The sequence below is a fragment of the Anoplophora glabripennis genome, unplaced genomic scaffold (assembly GCF_000390285.2).
Source record: "Anoplophora glabripennis isolate ALB-LARVAE unplaced genomic scaffold, Agla_2.0 scaffold123, whole genome shotgun sequence".
Taxonomy (NCBI): domain Eukaryota; kingdom Metazoa; phylum Arthropoda; class Insecta; order Coleoptera; family Cerambycidae; genus Anoplophora; species Anoplophora glabripennis.
This window is the reverse complement of record NW_019417073.1, coordinates 912,233-933,689: the sequence shown is the minus strand read 5'-3', so window position 1 is coordinate 933,689 and position 21,457 is coordinate 912,233. Positions and strand designations below refer to the sequence as shown.

Genomic DNA, 21,457 nt, shown 5'->3' with positions numbered 1-21,457 from the left:
ATACTGCACACAAATAACAAATATTTTTATGTATCAATGACTTTTTATTTAAATTATGCTAAATAAAATTTTACAGCATGGTTGAAAAATGAAATATATCGATATCTTCAAAACAGGATCAGCTAGGATTTTAAACCAAGCATTTTTTTAATGTATAATCGATATCAAATACGATGGCGTTGGCCGATTTTATCGTCATTTTCAAGCAACCTATCGTTACTTCAAGCCTGGTGTGTGCGGTACATACCTCGGGGGGTATGTACTCATTATAAAAAATATGCAAATCTCAATAATCACATTTTTACTGTATCTTGTGAAAGTTGCAGAATCTGCAGTTTTTAGTTTTGTAGTTAGAAATAATGATTTTTCTATTTTTTTCTTTTCAAAACTGCGAATGAAAACGTTAATTTCCTAGGATATATAGTTACAGATACATGCAAGTTTATAGCAATAATTGTGTTCTTTTTAATTTTATAGAGGTCAAATGTAAAAAAAATTACATATCCCCAGGGATATGTACCGCACACAGAATAAGTTTTGTTACATATCCCCGAAGATATGTATCGCAGTCATGGACAAAGTACATTGAGATTATGTCGCAGTCAATGTGTTAAAATCTGAATAATGTTATAAGACTATATTATTCGATTCTGCAACTCCTCTATGGTTATAATTGGAATAGAATATTAGCTGCTTTAGCTGATCCGTAAAATTAAAATCCAAAGGATTTAAGTCTGGAGAATGGAATGGCCAGAGTTGCCGAGACCCTCACACGAACTGTAAATGTATTACTGACGTAATTCCAACCAGTTAGAGAATTAGATAAATCATAAGCAATGTCTCGCTGCCAAATCTTCCAGGGGTTCAGAGACCATATTAACAAAGTAGTGATGACAGGCAGTGACGGCTGGTGAAAATTAATCATATTTTGATAATGAATCAGGGGATCCCGTTTTCTAAAGGATGTTTTACTCATATAGAGAATTTTCATTACGATAAAATTTTGAATGAAATTTGTGAAATAAAAAATTTAAATAGGGGTGGCCAACCTTGAGGTCTCGGAAAGGGTTGTACATATATTTGCTTAAAACAGAGAATGGTCACTTTTAAGGTGTGCACCATTAGCATCTTCTGAACTAGAATATATACAGGATTGGTTAAATTATAAAAAAGTTTCGGATTATGAAAAGAAATTGGAGGTCATACAGTTTCCGAAATAAGCTGAAAAAAAAACTTTACTTTTCTTATTTCTTCCATCTTTTTTATTATTGAAAGTATAGAAAATCGGTATGTACACAAATGACGATATGACGATCTATCTATTGCCAAGGTCGAAACATATTCCAGGCGTCTTATATTCTTATGTTTCTATAATCAACTTTTCTTATGCATAGATGCATTAAATTTTGGGTTCAACGTATATGATACTTCAGTGACGAGATTCTATTAAAGGTCAAAAAACAAACGAAACTTTTGACATGTCTGTTTAAAAGTAAACATTCATTTATTGCTGTAAATAAGTGCTCAAGTGTTTTTATTATTTTTGTTTGTAATACACACAATATTCAGCAAGTGAGAAGCTAGATACTTTTATGTTTTATTATGAAAAATTTCACAAATTCTCTAAAAAATTGTATGGGTCCTATGCTTCATTATTAAAATACATCTTTATTTTACTACTTTAATATTCACAGCCATCACTGTTTGACTATATACAAAATTTTTAACAAAATTAAATGTAAATAAAATGAAATAGTTTGGGTATTTATTAGTTTTCATTTTTTACCCAAAAAATGTCCTATTCATGTCCTATTTAATTGTTTGTTACTTAGTAACAATGTAATTTAATTTAATTTTCTTCATGTAGGAATTTTATTTTCTTAATCTAACAAAGCTCCAATCATTTGTATCAAAACTGGATTGTTTTAAATAAAAAACTTGAGATATTAATTTCGACTTTCGCAGCAGTGTATTATTCGACAGCTAAAAAAATTTATTGTGAAACTAAACAAATTTCAAGTTTAAAGACCATTACAAATGGGACTGAAATTATAAATAAAAAATTGTAAAAAAATATAGTTTCAAAATAAATTTTACACAGAACACTTAAAATGTACTTAAAGGAATTAACACGCCTTTTTTCAAGAAAAAACTATTTACTTAAAATTACACAAACATGAATATGTAATAAATAACATTGTGTGAGGTATAAAGGATCAAAACCTGGTTCGCATGTAAATAGAAGAAGCATCCTTCTCACTTAAGTCGAACCTTCGACAATGTTTAAAAATTTCGTTAGCAACGGATGCTAGTTCCATGGGTTGTCCAATTTTGTTTGATAACTCGAGGCCGAGATACATATCTTTTTGCGTGTTTTGCAGTGACTGCTCCACATCGTTGAAGTTCTTATTTCTAATAACGTCAGCCTTTCCAAGTAAATAGTCACTGGCTAGATTTGAATCTTTAAATACCATTAGAACACTGTCAAATGAAATCCCACATCTTTCAGCCAATGCAAATCCTTCAGCTAAACCCGCCAGACATACGCCTTTTATCAACTGCAGGATTAAATTTATTTTTGTAGCATAACCAACGTCTCCTAAAAAATATGCAGATTTTCCTATCGCTTCAAAGCAGGACTGGCAGTCAAAAAAGAGGGATCTGTTTCCTGCCGTAAGAATAACCAATTTGCCTTCAGCTGCTTCTTTTTTACTCCCTTGAATTTGTGCTTCTAAGTATCTTCCACCTTTCATTTCTATCATGTCCCTTATGTCTTTTGATGTCTCTGGATCAATACTTGTTATCTCCACAAATCCTTTTTCTTTCAAAATTTTATCAGACGAGTTGTTGATTCCAAAATAGTTCTGAATAATTTTCTTTGACACACTACAATCAGAGACACAATTTAGGACGATATCGGAGTTTTGCATAACCGCTCGAGGATTAAGAAATGTTTTTAACTGTCCTACTCCGTCTGAACTCATTTCTAGCTGTTTTTCAAGATCGGTGCATTTTTTAGTAGTTCTGTTCCATATATTGACTTTATGTCCTGACCTTATTAAGTTCTTTACAATTCTACTACCGATTATTCCTATGCCTAACACCCCAAATGATAAATCTGAGGTTGTTATGTTATTTGTACTGATATCATATGACAAGTTAAACTGTGATGTTGACAAATCAGCATCTCTAATATGATACGATGCTTGCTTCAATTTCTTCTTTGGGTTACCTACACTAGATTCTTTAACTCTTTTTGATGTAATCTTTTCTTTCCATTCAAATGACTTCATGGGCCACACATAATTTGGGTCTTTTTGTAATTCATCCGATATTTCTTCTATTTCTGCTACAGCTTCTTTAAAAGATACTGTCTTGTATAAAGATGTATATTTTTCTTTATAACTTTTATATGGCTTTAAATGAATATCTTCCACCCAAGCGTAATTATGGGAACCAAAAAAATAAATCCAGTGCATTTCAGAACTAGATTTTTCTGGTACATTGGAACCAGGTTCAACTACTACCGAAGGCCATGGAGGAAATCCTGTCATTTTTGCCCACACAAAATCATTTACTTTTATTTTCTTTTCCATTTCTTATATATACAGTATTATCTAAGTGCTAAAACTACCGTTTGACTTAATGGAAGTATTCAGGTAAAAATTCTCGTTTAATGCTTTCTCTTTCCTCTATCGGAGGTAAATTAGGGTGTATGCCTTTTTTCCTTCTATAAGCCTTAACAGAATGCTGAAACAAAGAAATTATTACAGCCTGTGCCATTAAATAATACGACTTCAGAGTGTTTCTACTTTAATTGACATTAATCAATTCTTAATTAGCTTTTGAAAATATGTGTTTACCATTATTCTATAACATCTTATGTAGACTCACCCAAAAACTTTTGCATGTGTTATAGTTTTGTATTTCGAACTGACAGGCTTCTTTATCGAAATTGTTGTCATTAAAGCATTTATATGATAATTCTTGCTCTTTCAAACAAGGATTATTCTTTTCCGCGTCTTTATTTTTCATTTCTTTTACAGAAAAATAACTTGTACCCACGTCTTATGTAAAAAAATACCAACATAATCGACGTAAAAAAAAACTGATTTTTCTACATTTTTTTGTGTCAAATCAAAAGTCAAAACTAAATAAATTTTTTAATAGCTATACACATAGAACACTATGGTTATGGTTTATTTGTTTTGTGACCAATCGCGTGCGTGCTAGAGTGAGACAACAATTACTGAGATACTGTCTGTCCCTCTCGCACACACAGCCACACTTTTCGCAGTGGCAATAATGGCATGCTACCTCCAGTAGTATATGCTCGAAGGATGATTCTTAGTTCTGTGGTTTGTAATTAAATTTGTTCTGCTGTCATTTAGGTTATGGAAATATGTTTTAAATTGTCAAAAGTTTTACAAATACAAATTTACTATTTGTAATTAGAAATTAAAAATTTATATTATTGTTTTATTATAATAGTAAAAAATTACAGCATGTCGGATGCCTGGGAAGAAATTCAAGCCATTAAGAGCAAAAGACATAGCTTGCGGGAACGTCTTGAAAAAAGAAAGAAAGAACGGCAAGATATACTTGGATCTAGCTTAGGTGCTGCGTCTCCAGTAAATATTTCTGAAAGTTTAACAAATAGCTATATTTTAAGTACTTCAAGTAATGTTAAAGAGGAGCAAAAAGTAAAATTAAATGTGAAAGATCTGGAGGATTTGGTCAGAGTAGACCCAGAGCTTGAGAGAGGTTTACTAAAAGAATTAAGTGAAGTGACACTTCAGTTACCTGTGTCTTCTTCAGAACTTTTAACATCTCTCAAGTTGACTTCTGATCGAGATACAGCACATAAAAAGATTTGTAATCTATTGGAAAAATTCGCAATACAAAAATTAATAACTGTAAAAAATTCTTCGAAAGATGGAATTAATATGCTGGAAGTATCACATGTCGAGGTTTCTAAAGTTAATGCTATGATTCTTGAGTTTACAATCAGTAGTTCGGAAATATCAAAAGATATATTAAAAAGAAAACGGGATGAAGAATCACCTGCCAAGAATAATGAAAATGAAGAAGAAAGGAAAAAGAAAGAAAAGAAGGAGCCAAAGGCAGACATAATGGTAACTTTTATATAAATGCAAAATAATTGTTGTAAATTGTAAACACATGACATCAATTCTAACAGTAAATGGAGTATTAATTATATTAGCTATTATTCATTTTGAAATAAATAATAATAGGATTTAACTTACCGAATTAATAGCTCGTATCTATTCTTCTTCAAAACTTGTTATTCACGCTTTGTGTAGAGTGAAGTGTTAACTCGGCGATTTTAGTCGGCTTTCATTATCGCATTCTTCTGATATTGAATGATTCACATAATGTACACAAGCTTTTATCGTTTAGCAATATTAAATGTCGCATAAAATGTTCAATAGAGACTAATAAATACTAAAGGAAAATTACTTTATTTTAAATAGAGTAATTTAATTTTCTTTCTTTTCATTTATATTTAGAAAAATGAACTTTTGTTTTAGTCACTTTTGTCAATGCCCTCAACGAAAGAAAAAGAAAGCAAAAAATTGGGCGAAGAAATATTAGAATTATTAAGTAAACCAACGGCCAAGGAAAGGTCACTTACAGAGAGGTTCAAGTCCCAGGGCGGTAAACAACTTATGGAATTCTGTCCACATGGCACCAAAATAGATTGCGAACGAAATGGAATTGTAGACTGTAAAAAATTGCACTTTAAAAAAATTCTGCAAAAACACACTGACGAGTCACTGGGCGATTGTTCTTTTTTGAATACTTGCTTTCACATGGACACCTGTAAATACGTGCATTATGAAGTTGACCGATGCGGAAAGTCAGAAGATAAGCCCACAATTCCAAGCGGGCCTGTAGTTAGAGTGGAAAGTACGACATTGTATCCCCCGCAATGGGTGCAGTGTGATTTGCGTTACCTGGATATGACAGTATTAGGTATTTTGCATATGTATTCTAATATTTTTGACATCTAAAACAGCCGTTGATAGGGGCACTTCAGTTTTTACAATTGTAAAATTGTCACTTTGGAAATAAAATTTTAGAATTATTTACAGTAAAATATTTTATCTAACTGAAAGTTGGGAATCGGTAATGAGCTTCAGTAAAATTATTTTGATGTTTGCAGGTAAATTCGCTGTTATTATGGCCGACCCTCCATGGGATATCCACATGGAGCTGCCTTACGGAACAATGTCAGACGACGAAATGAGACAGCTAGGTATCCCTCAACTCCAAGACGACGGTTTAATTTTCCTGTGGGTGACAGGTCGAGCCATGGAGCTCGGAAGAGAGTGCTTAAAGCTGTGGGGTTACGAAAGAGTCGACGAGATCATTTGGGTGAAAACCAATCAACTGCAAAGGATCATACGGACTGGACGGACGGGTCATTGGTTGAACCACGGCAAGGAGCATTGCTTAGTCGGAATGAAGGGGAATCCCCAGAATTTAAACAGGGGATTAGATTCTGACGTCATAGTAGCAGAAGTAAGGGCTACTAGCCACAAGCCGGACGAGATATACGGAATGATAGAGCGATTGTCTCCGGGGACGAGGAAGATCGAATTGTTCGGCCGTCCTCATAACATCCAACCTAATTGGATAACGTTGGGCAACCAGGTCGATGGGATTAGGCTCGTCGATCCCCTGCTTATAGAGAACTTTAAGAAGAGGTACCCTACTGGTAATTGCATGGCTCCTCCACCTGAAGGTACGCATTCATAGGAGTAAAACGGTATGGAAATTAATGTAAATACTAGTCAAATGTAAGTTTAGAAAACTGTTATATTAAGGTCTTAAGTAAATAAGTGAAAATTGATTGCAGTTGTAGAGTGGCCATTCCATTTTAAAATCGTTTACCTGAGGCAAGTTAAATATTCACTTTTAATTATTATACAGGGTCGGAAAGTCACCATGGTTCATCGGCCGTTACGTGAGAGAGCTAGAGAAAGTCATAGAAATCCGTGCGACAGAGAAAGATGTCTATAATGAACGCGTCTAATAGTCACCGTCCATTTCACCCTTCCACAAATAAGATCCACTTCTTATTTGTGGAAAGGCGAAATGGGTGGTGACTATTAGACACCTTCATTATAGCCATCTTCTACGACTTACTTGATCGCTCTCACGTAACGGCCAATGAACCATGAGGACTTTCCGACCCTGTATATGTTATACCTACAGTATAGGCTCTTTAATCCGAACTCACCTTAATCCGAATATCCACTAATCCGGCCCGACGAATGCCTTTTTCGATGGTCTGAACAAAACTTTAATTCGAACAAAATTCGGTTTAACATATACAGAGTGTGCCATTTAACACTCCCACTGCCAATATCTCCGAAATGAAGAAATTTATTTTAGTTTCGGAAAATGGGGTTGTTAGGTCCCTCAAATAGCTTCAAATTGGAGTTAGAATTGTTAGTTCAAATCCTTCTGTATAGATGGCGTAGCGATAATAAAAAATATGTTGTTCCCTGGAACGTGGAAATACAGGCCATCTGAAAGATCGTTAAATTTTGAGTAATTTTTGTAATATAAAGTTTTTCCCTATTTTTACTTGTTTTCAAGATATGTCGACTTCAATATGCAATGAATGATATACCAGGAAAATATATTATTTTATTTAAATCACACCGAGTCAAAATATTCTTTTAAAATATTGTTATAACGGCTTTATTCACATCATATACTAACTAACAAACAATAAATTAAAAAAAAAAAACAATGAAACAATGATCAACTACAGAAAAAAAAAATTAACAATGGTAAATCTTATAAGGGTCAGAGACGAACCGCATTTTATCAAATGTTATTAAAAAATGCAGTTATAGATGGTTCATGTCATTTGTTTAAAATAAAACAATGACAGATGACATATATTACTTTTCCAATAACTACAGTTTTTTTTTTAATTTAACTATACTAGTTACACGATTTACCATTGTACAATTTTTTTTCTGTAATTGATCATTTGTTTTTTTTATAATTAATGTTTGTTAGTTAGTATGTGGTGTGAATAAAGTCATTATAACAATATTTTAAAAGAATATTTTGTCTCAGTGTGATTTAAATAAAATAATAGATTTTCATGTTATATCATACAGTGTATATTGAAGTCGACATATTTCGAAAACAAGTAAATATAGGGAAAAACTTTATATTACTTTATATTACAAAAATTACTCAAAATTTAACGATCTTTCAGATGGACTGCATTTCCACATTCCAGGGATCAAAACATTTTTTAGTATCGCCACACCATCTATACAGAAAGATTTGAACTAACAGTTCTAACTACAATTTGAAGCTATTCGAAAGACCTAACAACCCCAGTTTCTGGAACTAAAATAAATTTCTTCATTTCGGAGATATTAACAGCGGGAGTGTTAAATGGCACACCCTGTATAGTTCGGATTATAAAGTGAGACTACATAATAAAAAGTAACCGCTAAAAAATGTAATTCCCCGGCAGTCTCGGGGAAACCCTTTTATGCGAGTCGGAACCTTTCTCGATTAGATCTTTTTAGTTAAAATATTGCTGTGCAAACATGTCGATATTTATACGACATATTTTACAATAATGTTTGGTTTTATTGTTATTTTTTGCCTTCTCAGTAACACATAAAATCTAATTCATATTATACGTATGTACATAAACATATTTACATATGTACATATTTACTATCCAGTAAATCCCTGCCCCACAAGGGGTGTCGGCAAACTTTGAAACTCTGTTATACAATATACGAGCAACAGATTAAAAACAAAATTGGCCATTAGTCTGATCACGGGAGATTTTGACACCAATCTCTTAGACTATAAGGTTTTCATCATATTTCGACATGTTTTACATACTCTCCAATTTTGCATACTTATTTCGTTAACACCTTGTATACCTTGTTTAAGTTTGTTTTCTGCTGTGCTGTAGACTTAGAGGGCTGTCTGTAACCTGATGCACCTTGTAATTGGTAACTCGGCCGCGTGGGCCTTTTCAATCTGACCACGCCCCCTTCCACCGTCAAATTACTCAAACTCGCCCTCAGAGTAATGTTACGGCTCTTCTCCACCGTGTAACTTTTCCCTTCGTCCCTCGACGATAAATATGGCGACAGGGAGTTCTCCTTCCTATTTATATACACTCTTGGGGCTTGGCTGGCTTACCCTGAAACCCTCCTCCAGGAGAGAGAGAGAGAGAGAGAGGATGTTGCTTGATACATTGAGCTTGCTCAAGGTCACAAATGGCTGCTTTCAGGCGAGTTTTACTGCATATTTTATTTACCCATGCTGATGCAAGCGGCCAATAGATCCTCAACACCCTCATCCTCAGATTCAGGATTGAACTCATCGGTATCATCAGAAACATTAGCTTCTATTTCCATGTCCTTTTATTCAATCTCGGCATCTTCCTCTTTCTGCTCCAGGTGTTCCCTGGTCGAATATTCCAGTTGTTTCGCTTTGAAAGGCTACACCTTGCTTGCCTCATTCGACTTCTAGTAATGGTTATTCGTCAAGCTGCTAAACTCGGCAGTAGTCGAGAACTGAGTTAGTAAACTTCTTGAATTTGGTAAAGTTATCTTCAAAAACACTTTGCTGAAAGTCTGCGTCTAGAGGCAATGCGAGGATCTAAGGGGATCTTCCTGGATTGCGCGGGTAAATCGTGTATAGAGTGTTGCTCGATACTGTCCAAGTACGCTAATGAAATTGACCTCGAAAACATCAGGCATTTCTTCGCTGTAATTCACTATTTTTGCACAAAAATTTATCAAAATAGAAAAAGGTAAGGTTTAGTCGCAGAATGAAAATTTGCTTTTTGAGACAAAAAAAATGCTAGTTACTTTTTCTAAATTCCCCAATAAAAAAAGAGGCTATACTTTACACAGGAAGTTACCCATATAGAGTTCCAGTTCTATTGTTAAAATGGTTTGAATTGTACGTTTAAGAACATTTCAATCTATGGGTTCCATTTGAATTAAAATATCTTAATATGAATGTTTTCATATTCTTGCTATAAATGTCAGCATATAAAATTTCTATCCATCTTGTAAGTGATTTTAAATTTAAAACCACATTTTTTTTAGAATAATCTATAAAAGGCTGATTATGTCCAAATAAAAGTCTTTAAATTGTCGATTGAAATAATCTTATAGATGAATAGTTTTTCCCTTATTCACAGTCGCAGAGATGCAGGGGCAATTGATAGTTTTTTTTCTCTTTAAAAAATTCTCTGTTACATCTTTGGAAGAGTAATTCATTTTTTGAAAAGAAAAACTGCAAAAATGGTATAATTACAATAATCTGCACCATTTCTGATCAATTATTTTGGAGTTATTTAAAGAAATGTCTTTACCTTCCGGTAATTTTTAAATGTATTTAGACCTTTATCCCTAAGAAACTCTGCTTAAAATAACATTTTTCGTCTCCTGTAGTACTTTGGCACTATATTTCAGAAACATCCTGTATAAACAAGGTACAGGTACAAATATCACTAACCTAACAAAATGGTGCAACTCACAACTTTTAACTTATTTTTTTCAGGTTGTGTTAAAAAAATTAGAACTCTGCTTTGTCCATACTGTTAATTTAGGGCTAAATTGAAATTTGCTGTAAAGGTTCATTTCTATATGAACTTGCAGTTAGTAGGAAAAAAACTTCAATTAATCATCACTTTTATTATTCGGCTTGTGGATGTTATATTGATACAAAGTGTATAATATGTACACATTATAGAACAGAAAATCTCATATACATTTTGCGTAGAAAGATTAATAGTACGGTTTGACAGATATAATGTGTAACATACGTATAACAAAATCATTTAAAGGGTTAATAAGGTGATATTACATGTGATTTACCTTAAAAAGTATTCACATTCCATTACCATCTTAGTTTGAACTACGGGAGTGATAAGATGTAGTACATGTAGTAGTGTAGTGTAGTATTACAGAAATCATAATATCAACCTGTTGCAAAAAAATATTTACTTTCGTAAAATGGAAAATTATACAGATTTTTAAACGTTACAAACTGATGATTATTTTGAATGCACAATTCAGAAAATATTGTAAAGTTTTTGAGCTGTGGTAGTTACAGGTTCCATGAAAAACCATGGACCGTTCTGAAAATTGAGTGGTTACTAGAATGAGTCCAGTTTTCTTTCATATTGAGACTATTTTTAAAATTCTTGATTTGACATGAAATAGGAGTGGCTATTATAAGAAAAAAAAACTATGGCCTTTTTCTTTCGGTTTTTGAAGTACAGGGTGTATGTTTTTTTTTTAATTTTCTTAAAATTGTTATTTAAAAAATTTTTAATTTCGATACTAATAAATTTTTAACAAATTTGATCTTTTTAATAAACAGGGTTTTATAAAAAAGGAAAACAATTCTTTGGAGGAATATAATGGGCCTTTCCTTATTTCATCTTTCAATCTTTTTAAGATACGGGGTGTCAAAGTTAAATTTTTTTAACTTTATCACTCAATAACACCCACATCTTTTGTCCAATTTTGTTAAAAAAAACAAAGTATGTATGAAAGAAAGGAGGTTATAGTAGTCATTTAGCCGCAGTGTTGCCAGACGTCCTGATTTTTAACCCAAAATTAAATATCCCGCGCGGGACAGGCTCAGTCCCGCTTTTCCTGATGTGGTCGTTTAATTTTTTTTAAATCTTGTAAAATTTTAATGTAAGGCTTAGTTTTGGAGATATGGAAACTTTGAATATACGAATGGAATATGTTTGTTAGGCTCAGTATTATTTAAAAAATGTGTTGAAAAATGAACTCTTCGAATTAAAATCAAAATCGGGATTTTAACTTACGTTTCATTCTTGGAACATAGAAAATAAAAGAAATCAATGTTAAAAATTAAAAGTTGAGAATATTTAGCACTATTAGCTTTATTGAGAGAGAATTAAATTGGCAAATGTATAATCTTGGCTATCTGCCATTTGTTTTCACAATAATGTCAAATTAAAAGTACAATTTTTTTTTAATATTTTGAATTGATGGTCGCTAAAGATATTTTTAGCTTAAAAATAAGAATCGATATCACATATTCAAAGAAATTGCAATATCTTGTCCACCGAGCATTAAATTAGTTTTACAAAAGTGAAAAAAATATAAGATGGAAACTGAGTCACAGACGTATGCAAAAGTAGGTTGATGAGCACAATCCTCTTTCCTACACTTGCATTTTGATTTTTTTATCAAAATTACAATAATGTGCCCCAGCATAACATAAGATAAAAGTCTATGTATTGACAAAAACCTTTTTTTAAATTATAATTTTGACACCCTGAAATGTTATAAAATTATTTTCACCTACAGAATCTTTGGTTAAAGGCTTGACCAATTTTTTTGTTATTAGGTACTAAATAAAATTATATAAAATGTGAAAAAAACAATTTACAATATTTTGTAAATTGCTTATGTGGTTTTCCTTCAGATGTACCTAATGTTTTGTCATATATTTACGAGTATTTATACTATGTAGAAGTAGCAGCGGTACAAGTTATGGTAAATGATCCATAAGATTTCACATTAACATAAATTGTGTAAATATTTATAAATAAATATTTTTAAATTTGTTTAAATATTTAAAATCCAATAAAAATACTTTCTCAACAGTTATTTTTTTGATTTATGTGCCTGAGAAAAGTTTAACAATTTAAACAGGTCCAATATAAAAATTAATGTTTGCTTATTTTTTTAAGTTCAAAATCTGTTTAATTTTCCTATTTTTATTAAACATATATTCAATGGTCAAATATTTTGTGAATTTTTAACTGTAATTCTTTTTTCTACTTGAATTTGCTGCCTTTTAAGTATGTATTATACAGTGTCTTCCTAAATGCTCGAGTTCTAATTTGATTTTCTAAAGTTAGTGTCAGAAATTTTCAAGAAAAAAATCACATAATTTTTCTATTTGTTGTTTGTACAATTTAGTACTTTTTACCAGATTTTCTGTGCATTTCTATGAACTAATTAATATTAAGTTGAAAAAAAATTGTTCTCGTCAGATTTAAAAAATAAAAAATTCACGAATTTTTTTGAGCGTTAGCTTGGATCCACCATTTTGAATATTGCAAATCTGATTGCTGATTCGTAATCAGCGACCTCGAAAACCCCTGTATACCCAATTTGGTCGAATTTGGTTCAATTTCAAAAATTTTGTGCGCTATATTGGATCCGCCATCTTGAATTTTGAAATTCTGACTTCAGTTTTATAATCACCCCAAAAACTTAAGTAACCACCTTGACCTTGATGATAGGCCATCTAAAAAACAGTGAATCTTAAAGGTTTAAAGTGATATGCTCAATACATAAGATCACGAATATTATGGCATGCATCACTCATATTTCCAAAACCTAAACTGAACTCGTCTTGGAACTTTCTCAGTAACACGTTCTAATGATATACGATAACTTGGCGCAAAATTTTTTAACGAATTACGAGTTTGCCAAAATGGGCGATTTTTGAAATCACTCTTTGGTTGCCTAATACGAGCCCTAACACATAAATGTTCGGACACATCAGTTATTTCAATAAATCACTCTCGAAAAACGTATAAACTAACTTTTATTTTTCTCACTTTAATTTGTGATTGCAATGCATGTATCTATTTTTATAAACCATAAATAGTTTTGATTTTGGTAAATATATAAGCAGGTCACATAAGCAAATTCTGAAATATGCAAATAATACGTGACACATTAATGTTCGGACACGTTATAATTTTTAGATGTAAGTTAACAACTAATACGTAGTCACGTCACCTTTCGACTTAATAACTGTTTCGATTCGTTTAGGCATTGATTTGACTTATGATAGACATATTTCTGGTGTAAGATGTTCCCATATATCAGTGATTTTATTTTTTAAATCGGAAACGGTTCGTTGTGGATCATTTCTTAACCGTTGTTTCATTTTATGCCATATATTTTCAATAATATTAAGGTCTGGACTACTTGCGGGCCATGAAAGAACTTTTAGATTGTTTTCTGCAAACCATTTTTTGTAGATTTGGCCGTATGGCATGACGCACCATCTTGCTGGAAAATATAGTCTCCTTGAGGATACAAAGATAATGCACTCGGCAAAAGACTTTCTCGCAAAATTTGTTGATATTTATCGGCGTTTATAATTCCATCCACTTGAAACTCATCCCCAAATCATTATACCTTGTGGAAATTTTACGGTTCGCTTAATGCAATCTTTATGGAATGCTTCTGATTTAGATCTGATTACTCGTTTCCGGTAATCCCCGACACAGACGTCAAATTTTGACTCGTCAGAAAATATGACATTGGACCAATCGTCTACAGTCCAAGAATGTTTTGATTTTGCCCATATCAGCAGATTTTTTTTTTGTTTTTCTGTAAGAAGAGGTTTTTCTTTGGCCTAAAATCACTCATACTTTAATTTTAATTGACTTTAATAACATAGAAGCACAACTTACTTTATAAAATCCTAAACCAGACTTGAGAATCCACCTTCTACATGTTTCCCGTGAAATATTTAGTCCTGTTTGACCATTCCATTCTGCAGTTATTTCACGCACAGTTTCTCTTCGCGATTCTTTGCACAGTTTTACAAGTTTCCTTTGAGATCTTGATGTTATTTTAACCGGTCTACCACTCGATTGCCCACGACTATCAGTTTTTCCTGTTTCTTCATAAAGCTTAATTATACTAAAAACTGTTGATTTTGGCAAACTTAGCTCTTTCGCTATCTTACGAATGCTATTGTTGTCAAGATACTTTTTAACAATTAAATCTCGAATTTTTGTATTTGTTGCTGTACCTCGTGCCATTTTCACCATAACTGTGCGTTATTAGCAACAGTAAATGTGAGTCGACAATGATTCTATACATTTTGTTTTCAAAGCCTACTGTTTGATTGTGTATTTTTAGACATTGCCGAGATGTCCGAACATTAATGTGTCACTTATTATTTGCATATTTCAAAATTTGCTTATGTGACCTGCTTATATATTTACCAAAATCAAAACTATTTATGGTTTATAGAAATAGATACATGCATTGTAATCACAAATTAAAGTGAGAAAAATAAAAGTTAGTTTATACGTTTTTCGAGAGTGATTTATTGAAATAACTGACGTGTCCGAACATTTATGTGTTAGGGCTCGTAGTCGCCATCACGTGGGACTCGGGTATTTATAAAGACACTGTACATCATAAATAAACAAGGTAAAAGCAGTAAATAATAAAGTTGATTTTCAATCTCTTTACTTTTCAAACAGATATGCAGGGTACTATTCTGATTTTTTACAAGCTGATTTTGAAATCATCAATCCTAATACGATCAAGGAACAATTCCGATGGTTTCTCACGTTTGGCAAAAAAAGACTCGTTTTGTTAATTGTTGTAATTTTGGGATAAATTTTATTTTTCCAGTACATTTTCCATTAAAAATTTTACAAACTTTCATCATCGTTATAATCAAAAATTAAACGGAAGAATAAATTAGTTGTGTTCTACTTTCGCATCTTCTCAATGTCACAGATTTGTATGTTTTGACCAATGCAACAACCAGTGGAGGATATTTTATATTTTCATTTAGTAAATAAGAATTGAGAATATAAACATGGGATGTACATAAATTAATTAAATATTTCACAATCACTCAATCTAAATTATCATATTGATTATTTTTATGAGGATTTTACATTCAAAACAATTCTGAGGTATATTCCGTTTATACATTTACTTAACTACTTCATATGGCTTTTTGAAATTTCGATTAATCAAAATTATCCAAAGTGAAAAATAAATTTGTTAAGAGGACATTAAATAATCAAATTGTGAGATCATTGCTTTTCTAGCAAGTACTGTTACTGAAGAAAAGCTTTTACTTATTTAAATACTTGTCCTCAACCTCACAAAAATTGTTTTGTATTACCTCCATAATGCCTTTTAAATAAATGTACAGGTGATTAAATTTAAAAAATATATATACAATTATCTAGTTTTCCTTTATGTCCTATAAGTATTAAACATTAACTTATGATAATATTATGGAAATGGACATGTCCCACATATTTTTATAAGCAACTTTATTAATTAATTTCTTATTAATTTTTTATAATTACTTAGGGAGAATTCTGGTCCGGTATAAACTAATACTGGGTGATATGTCGGTCTCTGTGAATCAAAATTGGCACTTCTGATGATTATTTAAATATTTGGTTTGGTAATTACTTTTAAAATTTTGGTTTAATTGTACCCTTTATTGGACCACTGCATATAGGTGACTGTCCATGGTTTAGTAGCAAACTACAACTGTTAAACTATCAAAAATAATATAAAATCCTTATTTTTTACATTGCACTAAGATTTAAAATAAGACAGTATATTAATAAATATATTGGGACATCCCCATTGCAAGAGTAAAACCTTATGTGTTGCAAATATTAAGAAAAATAAATTAATAAGATTTCATTTTGTTAAAATTATGATTTTTGACTTAAATAAAAAAATATATGAACAGAACATGCTTAATCTTAAACTATAATATTCACACCATTGTATTTATACATTTTTATTCAATATTCTTGTCTTTTTTTGAGTCGAGTTTCTTTTTGTATTTTTATGAGTATACTCCACAAACTATCTCTAATGAATCCCCTAATTCTAAAAATATATTTTTATACTTAGAAGCAAAACTGAATCCCTGACGATATCCATTAGCCATTTCTCACCAACACAATGTAACACATAAGATGTTACTATACAATAAATTATATAGTATACAATACTATAATGATTAAAATCAATGTATTTACTTTTCTCTATAGTGAACAAGCCAGGCAGTTATGTCTCTTTTTCTTTTTTTTATCATTTTTAGATAAGAATATCTACTTTTTTTCACAACAACCGACAACCGTTATTGTAACCTTGTTTTATCTTTTTTTTTTTGCTAGATTTAACTATACTTTAAATAAAATGTATAAGTTTAGGCAATTACATTATTAAGAAGCTTTTGCACAAATGAAATTATTTTGGGGTTGCCAGTACCTGTTTTTCAGAATGAGGTAGGTGGCGGAGAGCCTCTGTCACGCATTTTTCGACTCGCTTTCATAAGGTCTACCATCTCCATATACGGTCAAAGACGCTATGTAATGATTTGGCATGACCTGAAACAAGAGCCATTTTGTAATCGGCCCACTAACATACCCAAGTTAGCCAACAATCAGCCAACAACATTCGCTCTAGCAGGTTTGAGTATTTGAAACCAGTAACTGTTGCTATAATGGCATTTACATAAGCTTATTGTAGAACGTGATAAATGTCAAATAGTAACACATACAAAAATTTAAAAATTTCTGCATCTCAGTTTTAATTTCAGTTATCAAACTGTTAAGTAGTCTTTCCGAAGTCGGTTGAACGTTGAACATGTATAAAAACGCTTAGCAATAAAATTTAACGAGTTTCATAAGCGTCTCTAAAAAAGTTTTCTGCTAAAGGTAAAAAATAATAATTTGTGTAATAATATAATGTGTAGAAAATTTCTATTATATGTTCATTTGACCAACAACATATTTTAACTATTTATGCCCTCAAACAATTTTATTATATTAAGGGTAATTTTCATTTTGTTCCGTTTCAAAAGGTCTCCAAAATGCCATGTTGTAATAATATTAGTAAACAAAATATCCCTTTTATTTCTCCCTTTCAGAATTATTGTAATATCAATGATTAATAGAAGGTGCTTATAATAAATTAAAATTACCAGAATTACACCAAATTCCGCATTGCTGCACTGCACTGCTAGGCAATTTGTCAACCACTTGTCAACAACTGAGATTTATTGCCCAGTCGTCCAATGCAGCTGTGTTTGTATTTCGTTTGCCCGCGCGCGCATTCTTCAACATTTCTACAACCTCCACGTTTAGTTCGACCAGATCTGTATGTAGGTATGGCTAAATAAATATGGGAATAGTTTTTCAAATATTTCAATTGCTGCGTCAGCGACCGAACTTGGTACATACTGCCTACCTCTTGGTTCTTCAATTGAGATCGGAAAGACTATATCTTGATTTAAATTGAATAAATGCGTTCTGTCAAAAAAGTATCCGGTATATGTCATTTCAAAATTCCGTAAAAAGTATTTTTAATCGATGAAAGATTTGAAGTTCATACAGCGTTTAAAAAGTGCTTTGACGATTGGGTTGTCGGTGGAAAAAGTGTATTGCTTCAAATGGACCATATTTTGAAGGAGACATAATAAATTTTTATAATTAATTAAATATATTGTATTTTATTGACAAATTCCGGATACTTTTTTGATAGAATGTACTATTCAGTCATAAAGTACAGACGACAACCTTTTTACATAATTTGTAAGTAGTAATACCAAAATTTATTGCAAAAGTTCATATTTTAAATTTGAAAGTTGGTGTTTTTTATCTTACCTCAAACACGATGTCCTGATATCCGTAACACAGTGTACTCCCGAATGGATTTGTGGTGTTCGTGGAACTTGCTCTGTTCAGAACTACTGGCCTTTCACTTGGTGTTAATTTCTTGCATATGTCGTCCCAATGGCTATATGCTGTTATGTCCGTTCCGTCTAAGGATAGATCAAATTCACATCTCATGTACATGTTGAAGTTGTAGTGTCCTGGATAGTTGGTGTGCAATACGATTTTTTTTGCATAATGAGCTCGAGCGTCAAACAAAATGTCCTACACAAATAATACAATACATAGTGGCAGTGATGTATACAGGGTGTAACTAGGGTACTTGGACAAATGGTAATGGCAGATCCTATGTCCCAAGCCAACTTTTAAGTTACAAAAAATAGTTGAAAGGAGCTATGTAAATATATGTTTTTTACATTTGTAGTGAATGCGATTACTTGAAAATAATTTAATGTTTTGACACTTTTAGCACTACCTGGTTTAACATTTATAACAGAAAAAGGTGCAACATGAAGCAAGAGTAGATTTTTGTAGTCTTTAGTATTCGTCCTAAACCAAATTTGAGACAATTTTTTCCTGTGGACCAAGGGTTGTTTTTGAGATAAGGGGTGTAAATCAAATTTTAGCCGTATGATTACTGAAACAACACTGAAATTTTAGGTGGGGTCCAGATACTTTTGAAAATTTTTAACAAGGTCCAGAAAAAAAATTAGTATTACTAATTTTTTTATTTATTTGCACTCAAATTTAATCTGCTTACTAACCATTAAGAACTCAAATCAGTAACACAATTGTAAAATACTAGAAAAAATGATGTGTTGCACTCAAACGTAAAAAAAATATTTTAAATAATTTGAGTAATTTATTCTTTCAAAAAAGAAAAGTACTTACTAAACCCAGAGTGAAGTAGTTAAAAAAGTAGTCACTCCTCGTCGCCGCTATTTTGCGGTGAGCATTGGGACTGTGTATCCTCATTTTATCCTCGCTTTTGTAAAATACCCTGGAAGGGGACCCTAGAGCTGACGCTACGTCCTGGGCAGAATGACCCAGAAGAACTTCCCGTTCAAACTGTACTTTCATTGAATCTACTAACCGACTATTTGTACCTAAAATCATATTACAAATTTGTACTTTGTATATGCTTACTCTCTCATAGTTTACCTGCTAAAAGGTGTAATCTTAAACCCTTGGTATAAGAGTCTCCCCTCAAGATCTCTGCCTTTTGCAAGTATAACTGACCATAATAACACGATAGGGGTAATTCTGGGGCATACGCTTGATCTACGTTCGACCCGCAGTAAATTGCTAGCCTGGAGACTAAAGGAGAATTTCCGGGAGGGAACTGAAGGGATCCCAAGTTATGTGTACTTCCACTTTGAAACTTAGATTCAACGGGAAAGTAAAAGGAGAGTCCCCGAAAGTTTAACATGAATAATTGTTTTTCAGAATCGTAAACCCCAGGATGTGTGGCTCCAAAGGAATGCTCTATTTGCTCTATTGAAGGTAATACCTCAGGTGAATTGAATATCAAACCACTAAAGCAACATTTTTAAAATTAATTAAAAGCTAGTGTTAATTTTAGACAATAGAGTCATTTCCTTAAGTCAAATTCTTCAAAATAAAATAAGTGTTAAATATTTGAAGCAAATACATATATGAAAAGAAAGGACCCTATTTATCTTTTTTAATCAAAACCTACCAGTATTTTAACTTGACTAACTTCATGCAGAATATTTCAATAATTTTCAGTCGTTGTGATATTGGATCAAAGAAAAGTCTGATTCCATCTTGAGGTAAATTTATGACTAAGTCTACTTCTAATGGTTTCTATAAAAAAAAATGAGTCAGCGAATCATAAATGTTTGCACCAAAATCTTACTCACAGTGTCACTATAGAGAACTTGAACACCTTTGATGACTCCTACTTGAGATTGTATTATAGCTACAGCTTGCGAAAAATGCATTCCTGCAGGATGTACAGTAAATAATTATGTTATACATGGAATACAGTGTTGTATGATACATAGGACAACTTAGTAAAAATATTATTTATATCAAATTGGTGAAACCTCTGCCTACCTACTAGTCTCTCCAAGATATTTTCTATAAATTCGTTTTTTTTAAGCAAAATATTTGTTTAAAAAAATAATATATTTATTTTCAGACCATTGCATAACATTATCTTTTCTAAAATAGTATTTGTAATTTATATCTGTAAGCTTCTGTTTTTTTTTTTCAATTTGAAATAAAATTCAATGAGGATGTTAAGTATAATAAATAACAACAAATTTGTCATTTTGGAGTTAGAAAAGCATTTTTTATTTGAACACCCTATATTCAGGAAGTAGTCGAGATTGCAACATAATTTTACACAACAAAATCGTATTTCTTTTAAGCCTCATAAATACATGAAAATTATATAAACATGGAAATTTTTCATTTTTATATAGTTTAGGATAATGCACTGCATACATGCATACGATAAATTATAATTAAAATCTTGGAAATAAACGTCAAACAATACAACTGACACTTAGAATTAAGTATACATAGTGAACCACAAAATCACACAATCACAAAAATTTGTCATAAAAATCGACTACCATATATGAATAAATATAAAATTTCCAAGTGACATACCCACAACAAACTCCCATTGTTCACAGCCTAAAGAACGTTCAGGTACCACTTCAAGAGTTAACATTTTGGTTTTAAGACGAATGGATCAAAGTCGATAGGGCGTCATATACAATCGAGGATTTTAACTACGTTTGTTTACTCTACAAGTCTTTGTCCAAAATAAAACACAGCTGTCTAATGAACAGCTGATTATTTCTGGTGTTGCCAACATCTGTTACCAGTTACCAGTGTACCACAGAACACAGATAGAGCAAAATATTTGTAAGTCTATGATCTGCGATGTATAAATATAAATCAAGTTTTCGTGTTTTTGAT

General features: G+C 31.8%; 3 protein-coding genes across 4 annotated transcripts; 1 reads left to right on the top strand and 2 right to left on the bottom strand.

Moving 5' to 3' along the window:
* Positions 1-1,787: 1,787 nt before the first annotated feature.
* On the bottom strand, positions 1,788-4,089 carry LOC108903891 (putative oxidoreductase GLYR1 homolog). 2 transcript variants are annotated; one of them, XM_023455896.1, is made up of 2 exons: positions 3,864-3,954; positions 1,788-3,750 (listed from the first exon to the last, which is right to left on the bottom strand). In XM_023455896.1, the coding sequence occupies exon 2, from the start codon at positions 3,594-3,596 to the stop codon at positions 2,217-2,219; it is 1,380 nt and encodes a 459-aa protein (XP_023311664.1). In that variant the 5' UTR covers positions 3,597-3,750; positions 3,864-3,954; the 3' UTR covers positions 1,788-2,216. The 2 variants fall into 2 exon arrangements, with proteins under 2 accessions (XP_023311664.1, XP_018561749.1); XM_018706233.1 differs by having other exon boundaries at positions 3,344-3,750; positions 3,895-4,089.
* A 281-nt stretch (positions 4,090-4,370) lies between these two features.
* Positions 4,371-6,947, top strand: LOC108903896 (N6-adenosine-methyltransferase subunit METTL3). Its single transcript, XM_018706237.2, has 4 exons — positions 4,371-4,447; positions 4,505-5,135; positions 5,553-5,997; positions 6,188-6,947. The coding sequence occupies exons 1-4, from the start codon at positions 4,395-4,397 to the stop codon at positions 6,781-6,783; spliced, it is 1,725 nt and encodes a 574-aa protein (XP_018561753.1). The 5' UTR covers positions 4,371-4,394; the 3' UTR covers positions 6,784-6,947.
* An 8,149-nt stretch (positions 6,948-15,096) lies between these two features.
* LOC108903914 (UPF0183 protein CG7083) lies at positions 15,097-21,306 on the bottom strand. The gene is made up of 7 exons (XM_018706258.2): positions 21,143-21,306; positions 20,386-20,468; positions 20,202-20,329; positions 19,664-20,037; positions 19,394-19,608; positions 18,494-18,766; positions 15,097-17,215 (listed from the first exon to the last, which is right to left on the bottom strand). The coding sequence occupies exons 1-7, from the start codon at positions 21,204-21,206 to the stop codon at positions 17,135-17,137; spliced, it is 1,218 nt and encodes a 405-aa protein (XP_018561774.1). The 5' UTR covers positions 21,207-21,306; the 3' UTR covers positions 15,097-17,134.
* Between the last annotated feature and the right edge of the window lie 151 nt (positions 21,307-21,457).

Coding starts and splice junctions, on each gene's coding strand:
- LOC108903891 (XM_023455896.1), bottom strand. CDS start 3,596: ATGGAAAAGAAAATAAAAGTAAATGATTTTGTGTGGGCAAAAATGACA.
- LOC108903896 (XM_018706237.2), top strand. CDS start 4,395: ATGGAAATATGTTTTAAATTGTCAAAAGTTTTACAAATACAAATTTAC. Junction 5,136..5,552: donor AGCCAAAGGCAGACATAATG/GTAACTTTTATA, acceptor CTTTTGTTTTAG/TCACTTTTGTCAATGCCCTC. Junction 5,998..6,187: donor CCTGGATATGACAGTATTAG/GTATTTTGCATA, acceptor TGATGTTTGCAG/GTAAATTCGCTGTTATTATG.
- LOC108903914 (XM_018706258.2), bottom strand. CDS start 21,206: ATGTTAACTCTTGAAGTGGTACCTGAACGTTCTTTAGGCTGTGAACAA. Junction 20,038..20,201: donor TTAGTCAAGTTAAAATACTG/GTAGGTTTTGAT, acceptor ATGTTGCTTTAG/TGGTTTGATATTCAATTCAC. Junction 18,767..19,393: donor ACTACTTCACTCTGGGTTTA/GTAAGTACTTTT, acceptor TTATTTGTGTAG/GACATTTTGTTTGACGCTCG.